The 23,360-nt window shown below is 38.1% G+C and overlaps 1 protein-coding gene across 1 annotated transcript in view; it reads left to right on the top strand.

Moving 5' to 3' along the window:
* The first annotated feature begins 20,200 nt into the window (after positions 1–20,200).
* GAS2 (growth arrest specific 2) overlaps positions 20,201–23,360 on the top strand; it is a 118,348-nt gene continuing 115,188 nt past the window's right edge. Inside the window, exon 1 of the mRNA XM_036117196.2 lies at positions 20,201–20,414. Coding sequence (XP_035973089.1) covers positions 20,270–20,414 — 145 coding nt within the window. The 5' untranslated portion in view covers positions 20,201–20,269. The remainder of the gene's footprint in view (positions 20,415–23,360) is intronic.

The raw sequence follows: 23,360 nt of genomic DNA, 5'->3' as shown, positions 1-23,360 counted from the left end.
GGGGTAATATTATTTTGGGTATATAGGAGCTAAAAAGTAGTGGAAAATATATGCAGGCTTTATTTTATGATGTTTTCTTAAAAAAATATATATGCACCTTACCTCTAACTTGATGAAAGTCATCTTATTTCTATTCCAGAACAGTCTTGTTCTTTCTTTTCTCAACCACTTTAGGACTAATGTTTCTTGCACCTGGAATCATTGTCTTCCCTTCTGCTTCGCGTGAAACACTTCCTACCATGCTACAAAACCTAAGTCAAATCTTACCCCTTTTATGAGTTTTTCCTGATAACTCCAGCTGAAAGTAATCTATTGCACTTCCAGATTCCCGTAACACTTGTGGTTGGACTGTTAATTTGTCATTTACTATTTACTACCTTTTACTACAAGTTAGGTTCTTTTTACGATGCAAACAGCATAATCGTTTAATGACATGAACCTACTGGATCCATTACCAAGCCAGGTATATTGCTACTACAAGGATTCAATAGTCTAGGTTCATTGTGCAGGGTCTCTCCTCCACAAAAACGGTATGAATACACAATCTAATTACATTTTCAAGGGGATGTGTGCATCTTAGCTCGAACTTCACCTTTTTTGAATGGGATGACTGTGTCTTTTTTTTTTTTTTTTTAAAGATTTTATTTATTTATTTGACAGACAGAATAGCGAGAGCAGGAACACAAGCAGGGGGAGTGGGAGAGGGAGAAGCAGGCTTCCTGCCGAGCAGGGAGCCCGATATGGGACTCGATCCCAGGACCCTGGGATCATGACCTGAGCCGAAGGCAGACGCTTAACGACTGAGCCACCCAGGCGCCCATGGGATGACTGTGTCTTAAGGGCATTTTTAAAGTCCACAATAATTTTTACAGTACCTTGCAGGATATAGGAATGCAAGATGATGGACTGGAAAGGATATGCATTTTCTTAGATGGTAAGACTTCTTTTCAACAGACGTTGAGCTTCTAAAGGGGAGGGACTAATGCTTTGAACCTTTGGTTCTTAGCATAATCACTGTTACATAGTTGGTGTTTAGTAAGTGTATGTGGAGCTCAACCAAATTTTGGAATCAGACAGACCTGGGATTAATATCAATGTTGCTTTTACATTTACTTTGGACAAGTTACTTAACTTTTCTGAGTCTGTTCCTTCATCTATAAAGAAAAGATAATATTTGTCATAATGTTGTTATGCGGACTCAGTGAAATCATGTTTGCAAAGCACCTAGCACACAGTTGCTAATCTACCATCTATGTACAATTCCTATTAGAGAGTTCTTTCCTCTTTCTCATTAAGATATATATATATGTATATATATATATATATATATATAAATATATCTTACATATGCATATATATCTATGAATTGGCAGACAGGGGATTGAGAAGGATATTCTAGCTATGAGGACTGGCAATATGAAAAAAAATGAGGTGAGCAAGATACATTGGAGAAATAGTGTGTTCATTTTTTCAACTAATACTTTTTTTTAAAAGATTTTATTTATTTGACAGAGAGAGACACCAGGAGATAGGGAACACAAGCAGGGGGAGTGGGAGAGGGAGAAGCAGGCTTCCTGCTGAACAGGGAGCCCAATGCAGGGCTCCATCCCAGGACCCTGGGATCATGACCTGAGCCAAAGGCAGATGCTTAATGACTGAGCCACCCAGGAGCCCCACAACCAATACTTTTTGAACCCATATCATGTACCGTATTATGTCCTAGGGCTATAATAATGAATATAATAGATTCTGCTTCAGCAAGACCTAGTCTAAGAGAGAAGAAAACTTCAAATAGTCATAGTTATGATTGGGATACTGGGTGTGGCAGTTTTAAACATGGTCCCAGAAAGAGTTGACACTCCTCCTATTGAAAGGATAGACCAATATTGCACAACAGAAGGAAGGCTATGTGACTCCTGAGGCTAGAGCTGAAAAGGCCACACAGCTTCCACGATTCACTCGGACGGCTTGCTCTCAGGACATTCCTCTAGCAACACTCCCTCTAGGAATCTGGCCACCATGCTGTGAGAAGGCCAGTTCACATGAAGAAGACTTCAGTCACCCAAGCCCAGACACCAGATATGTACGAGGGGCAAAGTCTGCAGATTATTCCAATCCCCGAATTTTCCCACCTGAGACCCCCAGGCATTTTGGAACAGAGATAAGCCATCCCTGCAGTTTTCTGTTTGATATTTTCCATAGGGTTTGTTAGCAACATTATGTGGTCGTTGTTTTACACCATTAATTCTGGGGTGGTTTGTTACATGGCAATAGAAACTAGAGCATGAGGTGGTACCTGGACGAAGGTGTTTAATTCAAAACCAGGCTAAAGGCTATGAGGTCATTATCACTTAATGGTCCAATAATATTTTAAAACCCCTCCAGTTAGAGTTATTTAAATACTTTCCTTCCTAAGTAAGTGTAAAATAACTTGTAAAGTAACTCATAGGTCCAAGTGATAGGAAATAAATAATAAATAATGTAAAATTTACCCATTTTTTTTCCAGATAAAAAGAGACATTCTTTCCCAATGTGTAGTGTCTTCCTGTATCTTTATTATGAAACTAATAGATAGACTATAAAGAGTTAAATAGTTAACTGTATAACTGTTCCTCATGGTTAGGAACAGTTATACATGGTTATAAAAATTTTCATTAAAGAAAAAATATACTGATGCTTACATCTGAATTAATAACCAAATCTGTTAGAAAATTAACTGAATTGAAACTTGAGTTATACTATTAAGAGACCACACTTCTTAATTTCTCATCCAACACTATCTAAAATCTGGTCAGAGCCTCATCCCCACTACTAGCCTCTATGATCTGAAGAGCCAGGCTCTCCAGACTGCCTCTCATTCCCTGCAGACCGCACTCTTTCGCACCTCCACTTCTGGGCTCAACTCTCCTACGTTCTCCTGTAAGGGTCACCCCCCCCCCCCCCCCGTGCCACCTGCCCTGATTCCCAGAGACATGGTGACCTTGCATCACTTTGCTTTTCTCTTGACGGTCGTTTGTATCAATATTTAGCTTTCATTTCATTCTGTGTTTGGCTAATTCTTCATGTCCATTTCCTTCACCAATGGAAGATTTTTCAAGGGGAACGATTGTATCTAATTCATCTTTGCATTCCCACAGGACCTATCTTAGGTACTTAATAAAGATTTCCTACATGATAAAAAAAATACAGAAAACACTCTGAGGTAAGTTTGTAATATGGCAAGAAGCCTTCCAAAAACACTGTTGGAATCTCCACCTATTCTTTAATTCCAAAATTTGTTCAAGGAACTTGAAAAACAAGAACAACAAAAACAAAATTACTGTACTTTGTTGGAATTACAAACTCTAAATTGTAGAAATTGCCAATTTGTTTTGGAAAAAATAGTGTCTCTGTTCATGAAGACATCTGTATAATTCCCATACATAATTTGGTTCCACTTATAAGCTCTGCCTCAATGAAAAAAAATTAATGTATGGTTTGGCAGGCCTCATAAATGCCTCATCTGCTCACTCAGCAGAAAAAAAATTAAACCAAACCATAAAATGTAAATAATATTCTTTCTTGGTACAGAGCCTAGCTCTATTCTCCTACCTTCTCTGTGTCTGGCACAAATATTTAAGTTAAATATTAAATTTTAATTAGCAAAATTAGTGCAATAATTAAGGGTGAGTATATGAGATTTTATAAGTTACCTAATAATTCCGAGGAAGAGTGTTAAGTGAACTTTTTGTCTATAGCATGTTTTTGTACTTTCTGTACCTCTTGGATCATACTTTTTTCCTGTTATTTCATAGAAATATTATTCAGTAAAAAATAAAAATATCTTTATGTGGCATCATATTGTCTGAATAAAACCGCAGACCAAAGTTATTCATAAACAAGGAACAAAAAATGTTTCAAAACAAATTGGAAATTTCTTATTTCAATCACATCCATAATTTCTACAAACCTTAAACCAGAGCATATACTAGCTGTTGTCATTTCTGTAGAACTTGGGTCCTAAACTTGCCTAAATTTCCTGAAACTTGAAGTTTTCCCTCGTCTCTTTACGAGTTGCTGCAACATATGTCATTAATGAAGGGAGTTGGGTAACCTCCCTGCTATTGTTCTTAATTCAGCACATGACAGACACCAACCACCAATTAAAGAGATCTGCCTAAGGCACAGAAAGTTGAAAATAAATATCTAATGAAGCAAAGAGGATGATGTAAGAAAAAGAAAAAATAGGACATAATTGTATAAAGGAGAAATTGAATGAATGTGAAGAGAATGTTCACATGTTGCAGAAAAAAAAAAAAAAAACAATAATCCAGGTAAACTATAAAAAAAATTATTGAATTTAAAAATAAAATAAACAAAAAGCCCCGAGGAGGAAACTTATGCTTTGACAAATCCACAACCAAGTGGTAAAGCAATATTAACAAATGAAAATCATCCCCATACTTTATTCATAAGCTACAAGATATATGAGCTAAAGAAAATTGCTGACAGTGGAAATAGTCAAAGGCAGTTCAAGTTACAGTGGATCTCATGCAGAGGTATTGCTTATTACTTTCCCACTGGTGGTGTCTGTCATGAGTGTGTGTGTGTGTGTGTGTGTGTGTGTTACTTATAGTGCTTACATATTTTTGTACTCTACGCTGGATATTTTCATTTTTACTTTATTAAAGTTTTAATTTTTTACTCTTCTTTAGTTTTCTCTCATACAACATATTTTGAGATAACTTACAAAAATTCAGGAGCACAGGGAAGTATGATTGGTATATTTCTATAGAAAGGAGATAGTGGGAAGGAAGGAATATTCTAAGAGAGGAGTACAATGCAGCGGAATCTAGTAATCACGTAAGAAGAATGATTCTGGAAATGTGAATAAGGTGAAGAAAGGGAAATGGGATAAAAACAGAGTTCTCCATCTCTTCCTTCCGGTTTTATAAATTTAAAGTTTCTTTTCATGGCAGGACACATCAGGACATGGTGACCCTAGGAGATGAAAGTCAGAACTCTTTGTTACAGCTCCGAAGGAGAGGAGGGTGCCAGGCAGAGCCACACCAGGGCTTGCACCCTGGGACAGGGTAGCAAACTGGAATGGTGGGGGATGGCTTCTACATGGCAAGCTCAGTGGGTTTACAAAGTTTGTCAGAGCTCCTTGGGGACTGGATAATTTGAGTATTTCCTTGTCACCTCTTTCTCCTGTGGCAGTTAATTTTATGTGTCAGCTTAACTGGGCCCAAATATTTGATCAAACATTGTTCTGTTTCTGTGAGAATGTTTTTAGACATTTTAAATGTTTGAAAATTTAAATTGGTATATTGACCTCCTTAAAGTGGGTGGGCCTCGTTTAATCAGTTCAAGGCCTGATTGACTAAAAAGACTGACTCTCCACTGAGTAAGAGAGAATACTTGACTGATTTTGAGCTAGAACAAGGCCTTTTTTTCTGCGTCCAGACTCAAACGGAAACACTGGCTCTTCCTGGGTCTGCTGGACTTCATATGGGAACTACACCATCCACTCTCCGGAGCCTCCAGCTTGCCAACTCAGCCTGCAGATCTTGCGACTTGTCAGCCTCCATAATCACAAGAGCCAATTTCCTACAATAATCTCTTTCGGTCTCCGGGCTATTTGGCCTGCTTATCTGTGGGAGCTAATTAACAAGAAGCCTGCCCTGATTTCCATCTATCCTCTCCTGCAGCCTAAGCCAAAAGGCAGAAAGATTTTGAAATCTATATGCTTTATCATCATATCTTATGCTGTGTTCCTTCTGTGAGTTCTTCTTCATACTATCAAAAGGTATTTGACTTAATTCCATGTGACACAGAGCTCTCGGCACCGGGGGCAGGTCATCTGGCCTTGAGTTAGGATACCTGACACCAATGGTCTCCTCTTTTCAAAACTGGTTCAGTTTTTCTCTCAGAGTATTGTATTATCATATTTTAAGATTTGAACATAAATTCATTTGAGTTTTATCTCAGAAGTAAAAACTGTTAATGTATAGGCTCTTCCCTCTCCTTAAAAAGAAAGAAAAAAGAAAGCAAGGTCAGAAGGAAGGGAGGAAGAAAGATGGAAGGAAGGAGGGAAGGAAGGGGAAAGAAAGACATGAGTGTCAATCCCACCTGTGCTGTTCAATAGACCCTTTTCCTATTAGGCTGTGAGCTCCTGGAGAGCAGGGCCTGCGACTTCACCTTTATATAAGAAGTGCACACATAAGGTTGGAGAATGAATGAATGAATGAATGAATGAACCATGAAGCCATTAGTATAAAATGGTATAAAATGGAATGCCATAAAGTGAGGAGGAGAGAAAGATTCAGAGAACAGATGCATAACATTCTCTGATCTCTGTATATTTAATGATGGTAACGTCCTTATCCCAGGGTGGGGGAGGGGATTGTTGTAATGAGTCAATGAGATGGTTTAGGTGTTCAGTTAGTCATAAAATACCTAACATACATTTCACACTTGCTGTATTTCAAACAGTAAACTAAATGTTTTACAGGTATTCTATAGCACTTTAGTCATGCCTGTGAGAGAGGAGCTATTGGTTATCCACACTTCACAGATGTGGAAACTGATAACTGGAAAGTTAAGTAATTTGCCCATAATTTTTAGGAACTAAGTGAAGACACTAGAATTTGACCTTGGTATTGTCTGGCTCCAGTGTGGACTCTTAATTATTATGCTAACTCTAATGACTATTATTTTTACAATTTAATATGTCTACTCCTTGACAGCTTTGGTGGGGACAATGGCTGGTGAAATCTCTTTGCAGATCTCTTGAGTCGTAGTGGTCACTGTGACAGCAACAGTATTTCCCTCTGCCAAGAGAAGCCCTGACCCCTTTTTGCGATGCTCTCTCACTTTGGGCTGAGTGTGCCACCTTTCATGGCATGTTGCCTAGTCTCGAAAAGCCCTTCAATGAGATAACTTTAAGAGCCATTTCTCTAAATGTTTGGTATAAATCAGAGGTTGGCAAAGGTTCCATGTTTATAAACTACGTTACAACAATGGAAATTTCGGCAAGTTTTCTCATCCTTCAATAAAGTAATCCTAAGTTTGTCATTATCAATGTTCTTAAAAATTAGTGGATAGCTAGACCAGAGAGTCACAAGAAATGTGACAGTAAAATGTCACTTACAATGTAAATTGTTCTATCCACAATGATGCAAAACCAACAGCTGGTGCCATCTCTGCAGAAGAATTTTCATTTAGTTCTCTTCTGATGCACACACTTCTTCCCTTCTTGTATCTGTTCCATCACCCAATGACACCCACTTTTTCTCTCTCAGATATTCCATGGGTTATGGTTCATTTATTCATTCATCCAATCATTCAACTACCTTTGGTGTTGAGTATTGATATGCAAAGATGGATAACCTGGTCCCTGCTCTCAAGGGACTCACAGTTTAGGGGGTGGGGTTGATGCTTAAGAAAATCACTGTGATGCTACGTTATAAATGAGATATATAAGAAATGGAAAAATTCTCAGAGCATCAGACAGAGAGACACAGCAATATTTCTGCCAGAGAGATCAAGAGAACCACAAAGAAGATGACTATTAAGTTGGTCCTGGAAGAATGAATCTGCTTTCTTTCAAGGGAGAAAGTAAAAGGTAAAAGATCATTCTAGTCAGCATGAGCAAAGGCATGGTGGTCTGAGGGTGTACGATGTTTGGGATATTGTGACATGACATCATGTCAAGTTTACCGCTAACAATATATATGCACATCTGTTTTGTAGTTTATAATGAAACCATCTGTTCACTGATACCCTATCTCCATTTTGACTGATTTTCTTCTTAGTTTAGTTTCTAGGTCAGATATTTTCAAACCGTGCGTTGTGAAATATATTTAGCAGTTCTTCAATAGCATTTCTTTTCAACAGAATGGCATCAAAACACCAGAATAAAGCCAAGTAGAAAAATATCAGAAAAAAAAATTTTTTTAAAAGAAAAATATCAGAGTGCATTAATGGAGGAGGGTTAAGTACTGTTACGTGAAATCTGTTGTGGTCCTGGGTGTCTGAGTGTGTGTCTATGTGTCTGTTCCATAATGTATTTTTTATTATGAGTCACAATAACAAAAAGTTTGAAAGCCACCGAAGTAGTAATTTTTTTCGCTGCACTCATATTATATCGGTTATGATTAAACCTTGAGTCCAAATCAACCTTGGTTTTTAATGAAGTGACAAGTGACACAGACTGACCTCATTTATAAGCCTGGCACACAGGCAAGCATCTGTTTTACTGAACGCTAGTTACATTTTACCAGATGAAATGATTCTAGCTTGGGAATGAAACCATCATTTATAATGTTATTTTAACATTATTTTTCTATTCTGGGTTCCAAACTACTAAATTAAAGACAATATATAAAAACCTAACGAATTAGTAGTAAGTTTCCTAAGAGACTGGCTTTTACTGTAATAGTCATTTATTCATTCAACAATTATTTATTGAGTGCCTGCTCTATGCACATTGGCATTCTACATGCTGGAGATAACAACGGTATAAAAGAAAGACAAGATGATTGAAATAAAAATATTTTATATTAAACACTCATTATTAAATTTGAGCTTCTTGCAATTAGGGTGGCATGATATTTTAACAAAAGTTTTAGGAACAAACCACAAGGATATTTAATGAAGTAAAAATTAAAAAAACCCAACTCCAACTCGGACGAGGAAAATCACACAACAGTATACATCATATAGGGTACTTAAAACTAGATGAGATAAATGGCAGAGTTCATGAAATGATTTTAATCTATCCCCCGTGTAAAAATGAGAAGACATCGGTTTATATATAGCACACATTTTGCAAAAATATGAGCCTTGAACAGTAGGGAACGAATATTGATGCTACTGTGGTATTGTGCTTATAAAGTTAAAGTTCTCCGTTGAGAGTAAAGCAATAGATTTTTTTTTTTTTTTAAGTTGCATGTCAAACTGAGTAAACCTTGAACTTTTCCCAGGAAATTTCTCTCATTTATTCTTTGTAGTTTTATACATGAATGGTGATGAAAAGTCACAGCCTTTACTTGTTATCCCTAACAGTGTTTGTAATTAACCATACGAGGACTTTTGTCCGCCTTATGACATTTCCAAAAATTTTTATTTCAGTATATATTGATTGAAGGCCCATCCTAGGGGTCGAGATGCTAGGTAGGGAAATATAAGGATATTTGACATCACTGATAAAGTATTTCGGTAAAATGTAAGTGCTTCCACTGAGCCCATTGCTTCATGTGGTTCTGCAGCACTCCTGCATGTCTTCAGGCTGCTTTCTGTATCATCACTCTCACCTGCCTCTCCAGCTATCACGTGCCATCTTTAAGTGCCTGTTTGCACTTATTTAGGAATATAAGAATGACTTGGTCCCCTTTGCAAATTTATCTTACCCAGCATCTCTTTCCACATGATTTAACGTCTTTCAACACGCCGTCTGATCCCCATCATCCAGTGAAGTTTTGCCCCACTTTTCGGAATAAGTGAGTATTATTTCTGCAAGGGAGAGAGAAGAGGGAGGAAAGAGGGAGGGGAAAGGGGAAGAGGAGAGGCTAACCTATAGATGAGGAAAAAATAAAGAATTCTATTGCTCATTTTCCATATATATATATATTAAGAGAAAAGGTCCAGTTCATATACAAGACAATATTGAAGGTTTAGAATGCCCAAAACACATATTAACCCCCAAACTTTCAATATGAGAATCCTCAAAGCTGTGATAACTTAAAAAGGAAAATTAAACTATGTTTTCTCTAAATCTGGCTTGACTTTTCTTCTTTATGCTGTCAAGCTTCAAGAACATATTTAGGCATTTTTTTTTTTTTACCTCATTAGATGAGGAATTTGTTTCCTTCACCTTCACACTGGAGAGTATATTATGGTTGAGTCTATTGGGCCATGGTTTTCTAGGTTTTCTAAGATGACCATGTTTAGGTTGAGCCCAAGGCAAGAAAATTCTTGGACAAAGAGAGTGTCTGACAAATGTATCAATGGCCAATTGGAATACATAATTATTTTATTTTGAAAATCACAAAATAAAAAACAGGAGTTGTTACAAATGCTGAAAAAAATGTTAAATGAAAACATTTTGATGCCTCTTCAGAAATCTTTTGTACTATTTCTCTTTAATATTTTATTTATTTATTCTGAGTGAAAGGGGGGGAGTGGGGGGAGGGACAGAGGCAGAGGGAGAAAGAGAATCTCAAGCAGACTGCACACTGAGTGCAGATTCCTACACAGGGCTCAATCTCACAACCCTGAGATCATGACCTGAGCCAAAATCTAGAATCCGACGGTTAACCAACTGAGCCACCCAGGCGCTGCTTTCTTGTGGCTCTAGTTAAAAGGACAGAGGATCTGCTATAATACAGATACTAAAACTAAAAATACCTGGAGGGAAGGGCCTCTGAGGGAGTAATTTGAATGGCTGTGCTTTCCCAGTGCTTCTGTAAGCTTCCTTATTTTCCTACACCGGGTTGAGCATTGCTCCTAAATCAACAAAAATATTGCCAACACTTTGCTTTTTATATTATCAATATTGAACAATGTGACAAGAATATTTATATCTGTAGAGCAATAAGATATAAGATTTCAAAATTCATGGTGTTAGATTCTTTGAACTCTTATATACCCCAACGATACTTAAATTAACATCTATTGGCTGATGATATTTTGATCATGAAAAATTATCAAGGATGTTTGGCCTTTTACCTAACCGGCACAGATTCAGAAACTCAAGATACTTTATTGAGGCTCTTGGAATACTCAGATCTGGTTAAATTCTGAGAAATTTTATTATTCAGTGTCATTTACTCAAATTCATCAGTAACCTGCTCTGTGTGTTTTTTTGCCGTTGTTTATGTGTGGCGGATAATATAGGCTTTTTATAATGCTATTTCTCTTTAAAATGAGGAATGGTTCTTTTCACTGTCTTGTGGGAAGCCAAGGAGGACTATGGAGCTGACAGCTGCAACATCAAACCGAACTAAAATAAAAACCTTGGAGTTCCATGCCACCAAATTTTTCAATCTTTCTCCCTTTCTTCATTATTTGTACTGCTACTACAAGCAAATAACTGATGCAGTTTCTAGATGTTTTAGAGCGAACAACCACTTCCAGATGAAAGCATAATACATACAAAATGCCTTTTTTTTTTTCAATTATATCTAAAATTTTCCACATCCCTTAGCTATGTGGATCTACAGGTAGCTTCTCTTTTGTGGGGATGGGTAAGGTAAGTTACTTACCATATAAAAAAAAAATGGTATCCAAGAGAGGATCAGAATATCTGTGTCAGTGCAATCCTATGCATTGGATGGAGACGCACAGGCAGCTGATGAACATGTGAACAAAATCACAACACAAAAGTTTTTTAATTTTCATGTCCACTCCGCGGGAAGTGGTAACCTGCCGCTATTAGGACACTCGGCAAGGGTCACATGTGTAGTAGAGGTGAAGCAGACACTTGAACATCTGTCCACTTCATGGGAAGACTTTTCATCTCAGAATACACGTACTAATAAACAACAGTTGGAGAAAATTGTCCATGACATTCAACATAAAGCTGAGCTTTAGCTGAGAGAAGGAAGGGTGGAATTGTATTTCCTTTGGTAAAGCGAAAACAGCCGTGAGTGCTGCCTATTCTAAAACCCTGACGTTTAAAAAGAATTGTAAGAAATCAAATTGTTCAATTTGGAACGAAGAGCGGCCGAAGTTACTGGAAAGCTCATGCCTCTGAGTCTGCAAAATCACCGGCCAGGAGAGCAAAACTTTTCCAACACCCAATTTTAATATTGTACTAAAGCCATTGACTCTGTTAAAAACCCTGGAGTTAAATATGATCCCCTCCCCACTGCACCCCCGCCCTTTCTCTCTTAAGTTAGAGTTTGGGGGACAAGGGGGCTGGAGCTTGGCCCCAACCTCGGAATTGCTGCCAAGGGCTTGTAATACAATCTCTCCCCATTTGAAGGGTAAATCAGTGTCAATTGCGTTTGCCGTCCACCAGAAAAAGTAAGCATTTTACTTCCGCTCGGTCTATGTGGACTGATGAAATGTAGGAAATCTGTTTCTGGCAGGGGGGAAAAATCGTTTTCCCAAACAGCACCGAGAGGAGCCATCAGAGAAGTATGAAGAGGGGCAGTGCGGCTGTAGCTGCTGCCGAGCTGTCGGGGTGCGGAGCGCGGCTGCTGCAGGACCTGCGCCGGGAGGGGGCCGGCCCCGAGACGCTGCGCGAGCCGAGCCGGGAGCCCCGGCGCCTCTGAGAGCCGCCAGCAGCCAGCTCCGGACGCCGGGTGAGCGAGGCGGGCCGGCCGGGTTCCCGCCGGCGCCGCCGCAGCCGCCGCGCGCGCTCGGCAGCGGGACTGCGGGAGCCCTGCCTGCGGGCGCGCGGGGGGCGGCGGGGGAGGGGCGCTCCGTGCGGTGACCTCGGGGGCGCGGCTGGGACGCGCGAGGAGCCGCGGACCGCTGGACGGGCTCTGGCGCTCAGTGGGTGGGCACTGCAGTGGGTGACTCGGATTCCCTGGATACAACCATGTGTCCCTCATCCCTATTGTGGAACAGCCCAGATGACTGCCGCACAGAGAGCCCGCTGGGGCGGCTCAGCCAACCAGGGACTGAAGTGAGGACTTCTCATTAGCACATGGATTCTAAACGCACACTTGTGCATTCGTGCGCCGGGGTCTCTGTGATGCATGCTCAGCGCGGGCGGTTGCTGGGGAGAGGGGAGCCGAGCGAGGGCGGTCTGCCTGGATGGATCCTGAGTGTTTTACTAGAGTGGAGGAGGCCGGGATGGCAGGAAAGAACACGACACTTAACGATTTGGGGAGATACTCCCTGTTTCCGACTGATGAGTTTCACAGAGTTGAGCTTTTTTTTTTTCAAAAAAAAAACCAAAACGTGAATAAACAAACGCTAGCCTATGAATCAACCCCCTTTGGGAAGATTTTTGCAGAGCAGTAGTGCTCTTTTCATCCAGAGAGCAGGGTTTTGGAATTCTAAATTGTTTGGGGAGCAGCAGGGGAGTCAACTTTGCTTTGGAGGCATTAGGTATTCCGGCAAAATTAAATCCTATCAGCCCAGGAAGGTAAATTGCCATTAAGCTAGCCCAGACATCCGAAGTTTCTACGGTCTTGACTAGAGAGGGAGCAAAAGCAGGGGTTAACAGATTCTGTTTTCGACATTCCAGGACAATTGGGGTGGGGGTGGGTTGTGCAGTACTTCCCTCCAGTTAACCTTTTCGGAAATCAAAGCCTTTACTTTCCCACCTTCTTCACCTTCATTCCCTCACCCTCCTTCACTTTCATCCACTTCTAGTGAAGAGTTTGCAAAACTTTACCGAACCTCTTGTAAACTCCTCCCTCTCTCCAAGTACCCTTTCCCACAAAGCTAAATCAGTTGTGAATAGGAGATCTTTTGTGGGGGAAATAAGATCTGCATGTGCACAGGAACACCCATTTGGCCTCCTAGTGTTAAAATAAAGGCTCAGACAGGTCGGATGTGCCAGCCAGGCCGGAAAAGTCCACCTTTTCCCCGCACCTAACGCTGAGATTCACAGCCGCAAGGCTGGGAAGGAGCCCTTGTGGCTCATTGCTTCCTTCCCCCAACCTCTTAGCCGAGGGGACGCTGATTAGCTGCAGCTGGGGTCTAGTTTGCCCAGCCTTTGAAATCGATCGATGGGCTCCTTCTCCAGGAATGCCCCCCCCCTAACTGCGGTGGAGGAGGTGGTGGCTCTGGTGGCCTTCTCCAACATGGGCGTCCTGGTTCTGACCGCCTAAGAGAAGGTAAGGGACAGATGTCTGAGGCGTGGGACAGACAGCTTTTGCAATGCACAGTGCAGCCTTCACACATGGCTCCTTGAATGGGCGCTGGAACGCAAAGGTAGCTTGAATTTCAGCGTGTGTGCTAACTAAACTTTGGGCTTATTTCTTCACTTTAGTGCTAAACGCCCTACTTCTGTGATGTGGACTGTGCTTTACTGGGAGATACAGTCACACAGCACATTTCTTTCACCTGGTGCAAAAGGTCATGCGATTGCCACTAAGTTTTCTAGAATCTTGGTAAGAAATCTTAGCTAAAGCTTCAACTTGCAGGTATGGTGAAATGTCAGGTCTTATATTAATCACAAGTACGTTATGTGTAATTTTAGAATTTTGATTCAAGCCTGCAAGTCTGTATTACAAACTTTTGGAATCTTTGGAAGGCCAAAGTTACCTTGGTTGAAAACAATGAGGCTCTGACAGTTTCTTTGCCGAGTTTTGTTAAAACTGCAACTGATGTTAAGGCTCTCTTGGTATCTTTGTGGTTTTGATATAGAGGCACAAACAGGATCCCACTATTTCTTTTCATTTCTTCTGAGCAACAATCAAGATTTTCCACTCAGTGTTTTCAGGCTAGAGAAAAGAACTGGAGAGAAGGTAGAAAATACCTCTTGTCAAAATGGGTAATGCTTGTGTAGTTTTTCTGTCCTAAATGTTTTCAGGGTCAATTGAGTTTTTACTACTGTTCTCCCCTTATATGAGACTGTATGCTATATATATATATATATATATATATATATATATATATATATGCTATATATATATGTATATGCTATATATATATTTATATATATGCTATATATATATACACACACATATATTCAATACAATGTAGAACTCTGCTAGCTCTTAACTGCCTTATAGTTAGTAAAACAGAAGTCTTTGTATCACAAACAACATCAAAACCCCCAAAATGTTCTCATGAATTAAAGTTGACTTAATCAACTTAGATGAAATTTTGAGGTAAGTACGTAGTCTAATTGATTAATGACTTTCAGATGGTTTTCTATTCAAATTATGTTTCAAGTTAATCTGAAGGGGTCCAAAAACCAGTGCTAAATTCTTTGGAAGAATGGATTAGTAGGATTTTTAAAAACTTGAAAGAATTTCAAATGCCATGAAAATATAAGAATCAATCCCCACTTAGTGTTAATTTATTGGTCATGATTTGAGAAGGAATTCTTACAGGTATACCATCATTTAGTTCAAGACAAATCATCATGGGGCTGCAAGAAGAGAAAGAGATTTCCTGGAAAAAAAAAAAAACTTAGCATTACTCAAAATTGGGTGACAGGAGAACTGAGTAGGATATTTTTAATGACTCTGACTAATAACCTTGTTACTTTGGGCAAAATATCTTAGGCCTCTAGTCTCTTATTAAAAACCAGGAATTTGCTACATCTTCTAATATCCATTTGAGTTTAAAGACTTTATTACATAATTAGAAAAATTGATAATGAGTGTCATTTTGCCTTTAGTCTTGGTGCTTTTTTAAAATTTGTGGACAAATTGTGCCTCTTAGCCAGAGTGTGGGTCCACTTCTAAGATCTAGAATAATCTTTCTGATTAAATTTTAGACTTTTATTTTCTAATTAGGGCCTTAGGTTAAGATTTGGTATTCATGGCATTGGTTGAGAATATGTAGCTTTGTAGAGATGTTATTGATTAGCCAAAATGAATCACATAGGAGGAAAGAACTCAGAATGAAGAGCCATCTAGAGTGGTCCTTGGTTATTAGTTCTTTGAATCTCAGTTGAAAGATAGCATTTTCTCCTTCTAAAATTTGAAAGGGTGTTTGGCTTGGGATGTTTTTTTGTTAGTTTAATTTTTTTTAAATGGTGTTATTGGCCTATAAATTTTGTTTCGTCATTGTTTCACACTCATAACACACAAAATTGAATAAAGGTGAGGTCAGTGCTACAGATCAGAACAAAGTTGGCCTTTAGGGATGGGTCCCTTGACTGTGGGTTCATTAGCACTCTGTTTTAAAAGGTTACCATTATGGAGTCTGTGTGTGTGTGTGTGTGTGTGTGTGTGTGTGTGTTGGGTGTGGGGGGAGTGTCGTGACATCCTTTCTCACTTATTTTTGAAGGTACAGGGTTCCCCTATTTTTAACTGTGTCAAAAATGAAGTATAATTTGTTACCAAACTTTGCTTTTAAAAACACATGTAAACTTCTCATTTTAGAGCTTAACATTTCATTCATCACCTGTCAATATGAAGAAAACTTTGGATTTTCCCTTTTTTATGGTTTTATTTCATAAATACTTTGTTTTCATTTCTCCTTTTTTGACTTTTTTTAGTGATTTATAGTTCTATAAAATATTTCTATTTTGTTACAGAACTATTTTTGTTTTTAAAATATGTCAATAGGAGTTTTATTTTGGCACATTTTCTATGAGGATGATTGAAGTTTAATTAGTATTTATCGGATATAAAATATATACCAAAAACTGGCACAAATATTTAATCTTCGAATTATATTTGAGGTATTTGCCTCCATTGTACACACTGGAAAACTCCAGTACAAAGAGAAAGTCATCCAACTGGAATAGAACAGCTATTAAATAGCTAGACAGTGGAGTCAGTATTTGACCCCAGCACTGCTGATTCCCAATCTAATATTCTATCCACTAATCAAGCTTCTTAGTGGATCTCATAGCAGACAGTAGTGATATAATGTTTATAAATTTACTCTTATTTTTCTTTCTTTCCAATTGATTTTCTATGTGATACATGTCAGCAAAGTCTAGAGATAGACTGGAAACCATCTTGGTAGTAATCAAAGCACACCTCTAGGGGGCGTGAAAGCATACGTTTTTTTCAGAGTCAAAACTATGATGTCTTCAACTGGGATTCTGGAGCAACAGACTAAACAGTCTTTAAACATGTGATATTTTACTTATGGAGTCATTAATTTTTTCTTCTTCCCCTGGGCTAGTTCAGTCTCATCATAGTCATAATGGTTATTCCAGAATCAGTTCTACTATGGAAAGAAAGAAAAAATAATACACACACACATTCTTTGAAGAATTCTGTATTAAATTTCTGCATGTTTTTCCCTTTAAGTTTTATTTTTCTGAATTCCAAATCCCGAGGGTTGAGTTATTCATTTTTAGATAGACCCATACAGCTTGGAGAAGCCATAGTTCAGAGAGTCATAGAAGCATTTGAGTCCTTCTGTTTCCAAAGCAATTGGCTTTGCTTAGTACTTACCAAAGTCACTTATCAAGCTTTTAAAATATTTAGATTATCTGAATTTTCATGGTAACATCTTTCAGTGTTTAGATATCTTATATAAAATATTTTTCTTTCCCCAAAACCTAACTTTTTTTCAGTCTAATGGATCCTTAATCATTTTATTTCCCATCTTTAAAAGCTACTCCTTGGCATCTCTTCTGGTTTTTGAAAACTTTTGAATAATTCAAAGGATCAGAAATTATCTTTTAGTTATAGTGTGTTCTTTGTGATCTAACTCAACTCATCCAGTTGGTTAAAGTTGAAAATTCTAAAAAGGTTACAATCCCGTAGTGATCTTTTTATCTGAGTAATATAAATTTATTTGATTGTTATTCATACCAGTTTAATCACTTCGATTAGAAACTACTTCACCATGGGATAATTCTTCCACACTCCAAAGTCTGATCCTAACTGGATTCATTTCTGTGTTTCCTATTCATGTCTCTGCCATGTTTAAATCGAAGACTTCTGTGTAGTGACTTTCAATTGAACCACAAAGTCATGCTAGATTTGATGGTGATTTGAAATATGAAAAATGGATCAGGAGAACTTGGGTTGAAATCCCGATTTTTTTCCCAAGGCACGTAAACATAAGAGTCCCTATCTATGACAGTGACTTTAGGTGTCCATATATTTGGCATATGTTTAATTGTTTACTTCTATCACCTGCTAATTACCCACTAAACCTTCTTTCTCCCACTTTGGCTTCCTGGGGAAATAAAATCTTATTATTGTTTTTTTTCCCCTTTGTATGTAATTTTGATTATATCCGAAGCAGCATAACAAAAATTGCTTAATTACTCTTATTGTTTTTACTTACTGATCATCTATAAATATTAGAAGATAGCTTGAATTACATTTCTGGCAAAATACAGGACAGACTACATGAGAAATAAATGTGCCACTGTCAAGGAAAAGAAAAACTTCACTGTTTGGAAGGATTGAGGGGAAGGATTGTGTCCCTCTGGCTCATTGCAACTGTTACATGCCATTAGGCTTACTGTAAACTATCCCTTGATGAATTCTTTGCTGGACAATGAGCTTAAGAATCTGAGGTGTCTTCTTGTTTTTACAGAGCAAAATAGGATTCTGGTGCTTAAATGAAAGTTTGCAGAGCACATAATAGGATGTAGATAAAGTTACTGAACTATCACATCTCACTTTCAGGAAAGTAGTGGGAGAGATTGTGTCTTGAGAAGAAAGGCATTTTAGAGGTAACCCTTTTAAGATTTCAATTAGTTATTTAAATGTATGAATCATGTGCTTAAATGTATTATTACTTAAATGTTTGTTCTGAGGCTAGCTAGCCTATAGGAATCCTAACCAGCCACAGGGAGATGTCTTGTTTTCCTGGGACTGGACCTATTTTTAAAAGAACTGGAGCAAAATGTTTTAGATTTCTGGTATTTAATCACAGGGTTTGGAGAAAGCTTCAGGACATTATATGAATAATATAATTAACTGCAAAAAAATAGGCAATGATGATATTCTGGCTTCTGTAATGATAATTTAGTAACATATGACAAAATGTATTAAGTATCTTTCACATTTGCACTGGTTCACTTTAGATAATTAGATATATAGAGATTTATAAAAAAATGTTTTCAAAGATAATTTTTGTTAATTTTTTTGCAAAAAGTTATTCCAACGCATAATTGCTTTGGAAATGAAATTGCCTATGTTTTTAAATTATACATTTATGACGCTTTTTAGGTGTTGACTCACGTTACCAGTCTTTTCTAATATTACACCAAAATGTTTGGGAGACAGTCACATTTTGCAATTTTCTGAACACCAATGTTGTCTTATTTTTTTTCCAAAAGCAGTCTTAAAAGGCAAAAAATTAAGCTATGCTAAGAGAATTAGAGTTTAATAAGTAAAAAGGAATATTATGTAAAGAATAAAACTGACAGAAGTGTATATAACTTATATTGGTAAATTTAAAATACCATAAATATTGAAATATAGCTGAAAACCCCATTATATCCTATCATACTTCTTTCCAGCTGCAAATATTTTCATTTTCATTAGTCATACAACAAGTGGTTATTTCATATGCACTATTTATATACAGAATAGAGTCCTACACATTGTTAAACTGATGAGTTTGTTTACCTTAGCTACTTCAATATTACTTCTATAGTCTTAGGTCCTATAAATGATGCATGCAAAGTGCTACATTCAAGGCCAAGTATATATTCAAACATCCTTTCTATAATCCACGCAGGGGACTGTGCCACTCATAAGGTGGTCGGGTTAATGAAATCATCTTTTATTTTATAGACCTAAGACATTTCACTACTTCTACTCTAAAGATGATTGCAAGCAAAACTAGTCTGTAAAATATATAAAGTGGGAAGACAAAAGTAAGATAAAAGAAAACCCTATGGCAGTATTTATTAGGATTGTGTGTAATTCTCGTGGGTTCTTGATGAATCTATTTTGTAAAATGTATCATTCTGGAAAGAATAATGGTCTTAGAGTATGAAGACCCAGGTTCAAGCCTGACTCTGCCATGATCTGGTATATGATCTTGGTTAAGTCATTTATCCTCTCTTGTTTTTTTTTTTTTTCATTAACTCTAAGATGAGAAAAGTGTAGTAGGTACTCTTTGAAAGCACCTCCTTTCCTGTCTCCCCACCAGTTCTCTAAACTGTGAGTCCATGATAGTTTACCCATATGCAAAGAACCAAGTGCTCTGCTTAATCTTAAACTTTTCTTAATAGTTTTAAGAAAAGTCCTAAGTTTACAGTAAATTGTACAAATTATGTCATTGCTTGCACTCAGTACTAAAATTCTGTGGAAATCTATGGTTTCAGACATTAGCCAAAACATTGGGAGTTTACAATTTGGACACTAAAATTTTAATCAAGCCCTTTTTATTACTTTTGAATAAGTGGAATTTCTTGCCTTGCAAGCTGACTTTTTCCAGTATAATGTTTTACATGAGCTTAGAGCTTAGTGTTTGATTTTTCTATTTGACCTTAGATGGCTGGCATTTCCTACCAGGTGTTTGGTCGAAAGGGATAGGCCCAGTATAGGAAAAGCAAATAGTGTCTCATGGGGTTTAATAATTAATAACCTGACCTGTCATCAAAGCGTCCATGGACCTTGTTCCTTACTATGTCATGGGCAGAAAGATTTTAACAAGAGACGTCTATGTAAAAAGCAACTGCTCTTTTGTTTCCAAAACAGGGATTACAAGTGGATAAATAATGTGCACTGCTCTGAGCCCAAAGGTACGCAGTGGACCTGGCCTCTCGGATATGCATCAGTATAGCCAATGGCTGGCGAGCAGACATGAAGCTAACTTGCTACCGATGAAGGAAGATCTGGCCTTGTGGTTAACCAATCTATTAGGTAAGGTTATAAGATCTCATTTGGGGAGCAAAGATAACAGTTTTTTTCCCCCTCACCTCATGTCATGTCCTTCACCTAGGCACGTGACAGCCCCTTGGTAAGAACAATTTCATTATTTGGATTTTACATCTGGGCAACCTGAAACATGTGGAAAATTTGAATGAATTTCTCAATATCTCTCACATGAACTGTGCTTTGTAATTCCAGTGTCACTCACGGAAGGGTGGAAATGTATGGCCAAAATGCTTATTTCATCTATATGCTGATCTGATTGATTTTGGATTTTTCTTTCATGCAGCTGACCACTTTGACCTGTTCTTTTGACACTGTACTCAGACCACAGTCTGTGAAATTCTGACTTCCAAAACTAGATTTCTTTGCCCTACTTTCATAGCACACCTTCTGAAACTGCTGAATGCCCAAGCTCTAGTACAAAAACATCTATCCTTTGTCTAAATGAGCTAACCGGAGTCATCCAACCTTGAACTGAAATTTTTCTTCTCATTTTGCTTTTGTTTTTAAGCATTCTTCTAAAAGTTGTCTCTGAGAAACATGCTACCTCATGCTAAGGCTGCGTCTTTTTTTTTTTTTATTTCTATTGTGCCCTCATATTCATAGGATAAAATTTCAACCATGTGCAAAATGGAATCATACATTTAAAGGATCATCATCTAGAGCAGTGCTGTTTTCACCAGTAGTTTTTCACAGAGAACAGAATGAAAACCTGAGGGAAGGACCCTTATAGACATATGAGAGAGAAGATTTGAATATTGAGTAAGCATAGAATTTATATGGTGCTTTATCATTTGCAGAAGGGATTTCACTAACCTTATTTTCTTATTTAAAGAATCCTTCGAGGCAAGTATTTTTTTTCTCCCCACTTTCTAGCTGATGGAACTAAGGAGCTTAGTGAGGAGCACCCTGTTTATCTAAAGTCCTAGCAAGGTTTTAACAAGGTTCAGCAAGAATTTAACACATTTTAGCAAAATGTTCTTTCTGCTCACCATGGCTCTGGGGTTTTGCGTGGCTGTTACATTTTTTTAAGCCTTCATCCGAAGGGTAGATGTCTCCTTTTTCCTCAGTGTGTACACTATTTTGACGCCTCTATGTAGTGTAGCTGGAGCTGCTGCCTATGGGTGTGCAGGGCTCCCAGCCACAGGGTAAGGGCAGAAATGCGGAAGGCATCCCTGGGAAGACCCTTCACTACACTATGGCGCTATATCCCCTAGAAGGAAGGGGCTACCCCCTTTTAAAGACATCCCTACAAAGGAGGAGTTTTTATCTTCATCACATACAGGGAGTCAAGTTTGTCTAAGCAGATGGATTTTTTCTTTCTCTTTCCCTCTTTTTTATTTTATTTTTTATTTTTTTGTCTCTCGGGGATTCACTAATGATTGTTACATAAGTAATTGATTATTAACTTTGAGCCGTCCTCAGCTATGGGCTATCTCAAGTACAGCGGCACAGAGCAGGACTTAGGAGCACAGACTTGACCCTGTATTGTTTGAACCCCAGATCTGCCACTTACTAGCAATATGATCTTGGGCAAGTGACTCACCCTGTCTGTGCCTCAGTCTCCTCGTCGGTAAAGTGGTAATAATAGTAGTGTCTCCTTTGCAGGGTTGCTGTTGGATTAAATGATTACAATAGGTGTACTACTTAGTGCTAGGCATATTGTAAATACTATATGCTTGTCATTGTTATTCCATTTACATAGTTCAGTGATACTGTTAATGTGATTCTTGTGGATAAATTTGTATGTTCAACAAATATTTGAGCGTGCAGCATAATATGTTAGTTTAAAAAATGGACTCTGGAATTAGAATGCTTGAATTCAAATCTCAGTTCCACAAGTTACCAGCTCTGTTATACTAGGCAAGTGTCTTAATGCAATGTGCCTCAATGTTGTCATCTGAAAAACAAGTATACTACTAATAACAACCTCATAGGATTGTTGGAAATTTGAATGAGATCCCCAGCTTTAGAACAAGACCTGGCACATAATAATCAACTAGCTAGTAAATGCTAACTATTGCAATTAACTGTGTTTCAGACACAGTCTGCTAAGTGCTGGAGGGTAGAATAGTGATTGGGAATGAGTACCAGTTCTTATAGGGCTTGGAATAGATTGAAAAAGAAGTATTTTAAATAAAGTGAATAAATAATTCATTAATTGGGCTTGTTTTAAACACTAAAAGATATAAGTTGCAATAAGAATGTAAAAAGAAGGAAGTGGGAATGGAGTAAAACATCAGAGGGCTTGGGGTGGGGGAATCCCCTTTAAAAGGTCTTATATTTAATTAAGAACTGAAGAATAATTAATAGCTAGCTAGACAAAGCATGGGAGAAGAGGCTGAGTGGAAGGAACAGCATACACGGAGACAGGAAGGAGTTTGGTACCTTGGAAGAACTGAATGAAGGCTAGCATCAACAGCAGTGATCAAGAGGGGGGAAAGTTTCATGTGATTTGTTGGGGCTAGGTTGCATACTGCTTTGAAGACAGTGTTAAGGAGCTTTATAATTTATTGTATGATCAAGGAGGAGCCATTGAGGTGTTCTAGGCAGGGAAAGATTGTGATTATAGTATAGTATGATTGTGTAGGCATGTTCCAAGGTCCCATGACATGTCATCAAAGCCATCATTTAGTGAATATGATCATTTACAAAGCAGTTTAACCAGGGTAAGCAGCCCAACACATCCCCAAAGAATAGAGAGTCAGTGTGTGTGTAATGGAAAGATCCTTGGACCATAAGTCAGGAGACCTGGCTCCTAACTTGGTGTCAGGAGACCTGGCTTCTGATTCTGGCTCTGCCACTCAATAGGAAATTTGCCCAAAGTCACTCAGCTATCTTTTCTGGGCTCAGTGTCCTCAACCATAAAATGAAGGGCTTGGAGTGGATGATCTCTAATGTCCTTTCCAGTTCCAAAAGTCTAGGTTTCCAAGA

Source organism: Halichoerus grypus, chromosome 11, assembly GCF_964656455.1.
Source record: "Halichoerus grypus chromosome 11, mHalGry1.hap1.1, whole genome shotgun sequence".
Taxonomy (NCBI): Eukaryota; Metazoa; Chordata; class Mammalia; order Carnivora; family Phocidae; genus Halichoerus; species Halichoerus grypus.
This window is presented reverse-complemented; position numbering and strand designations above follow the sequence as displayed.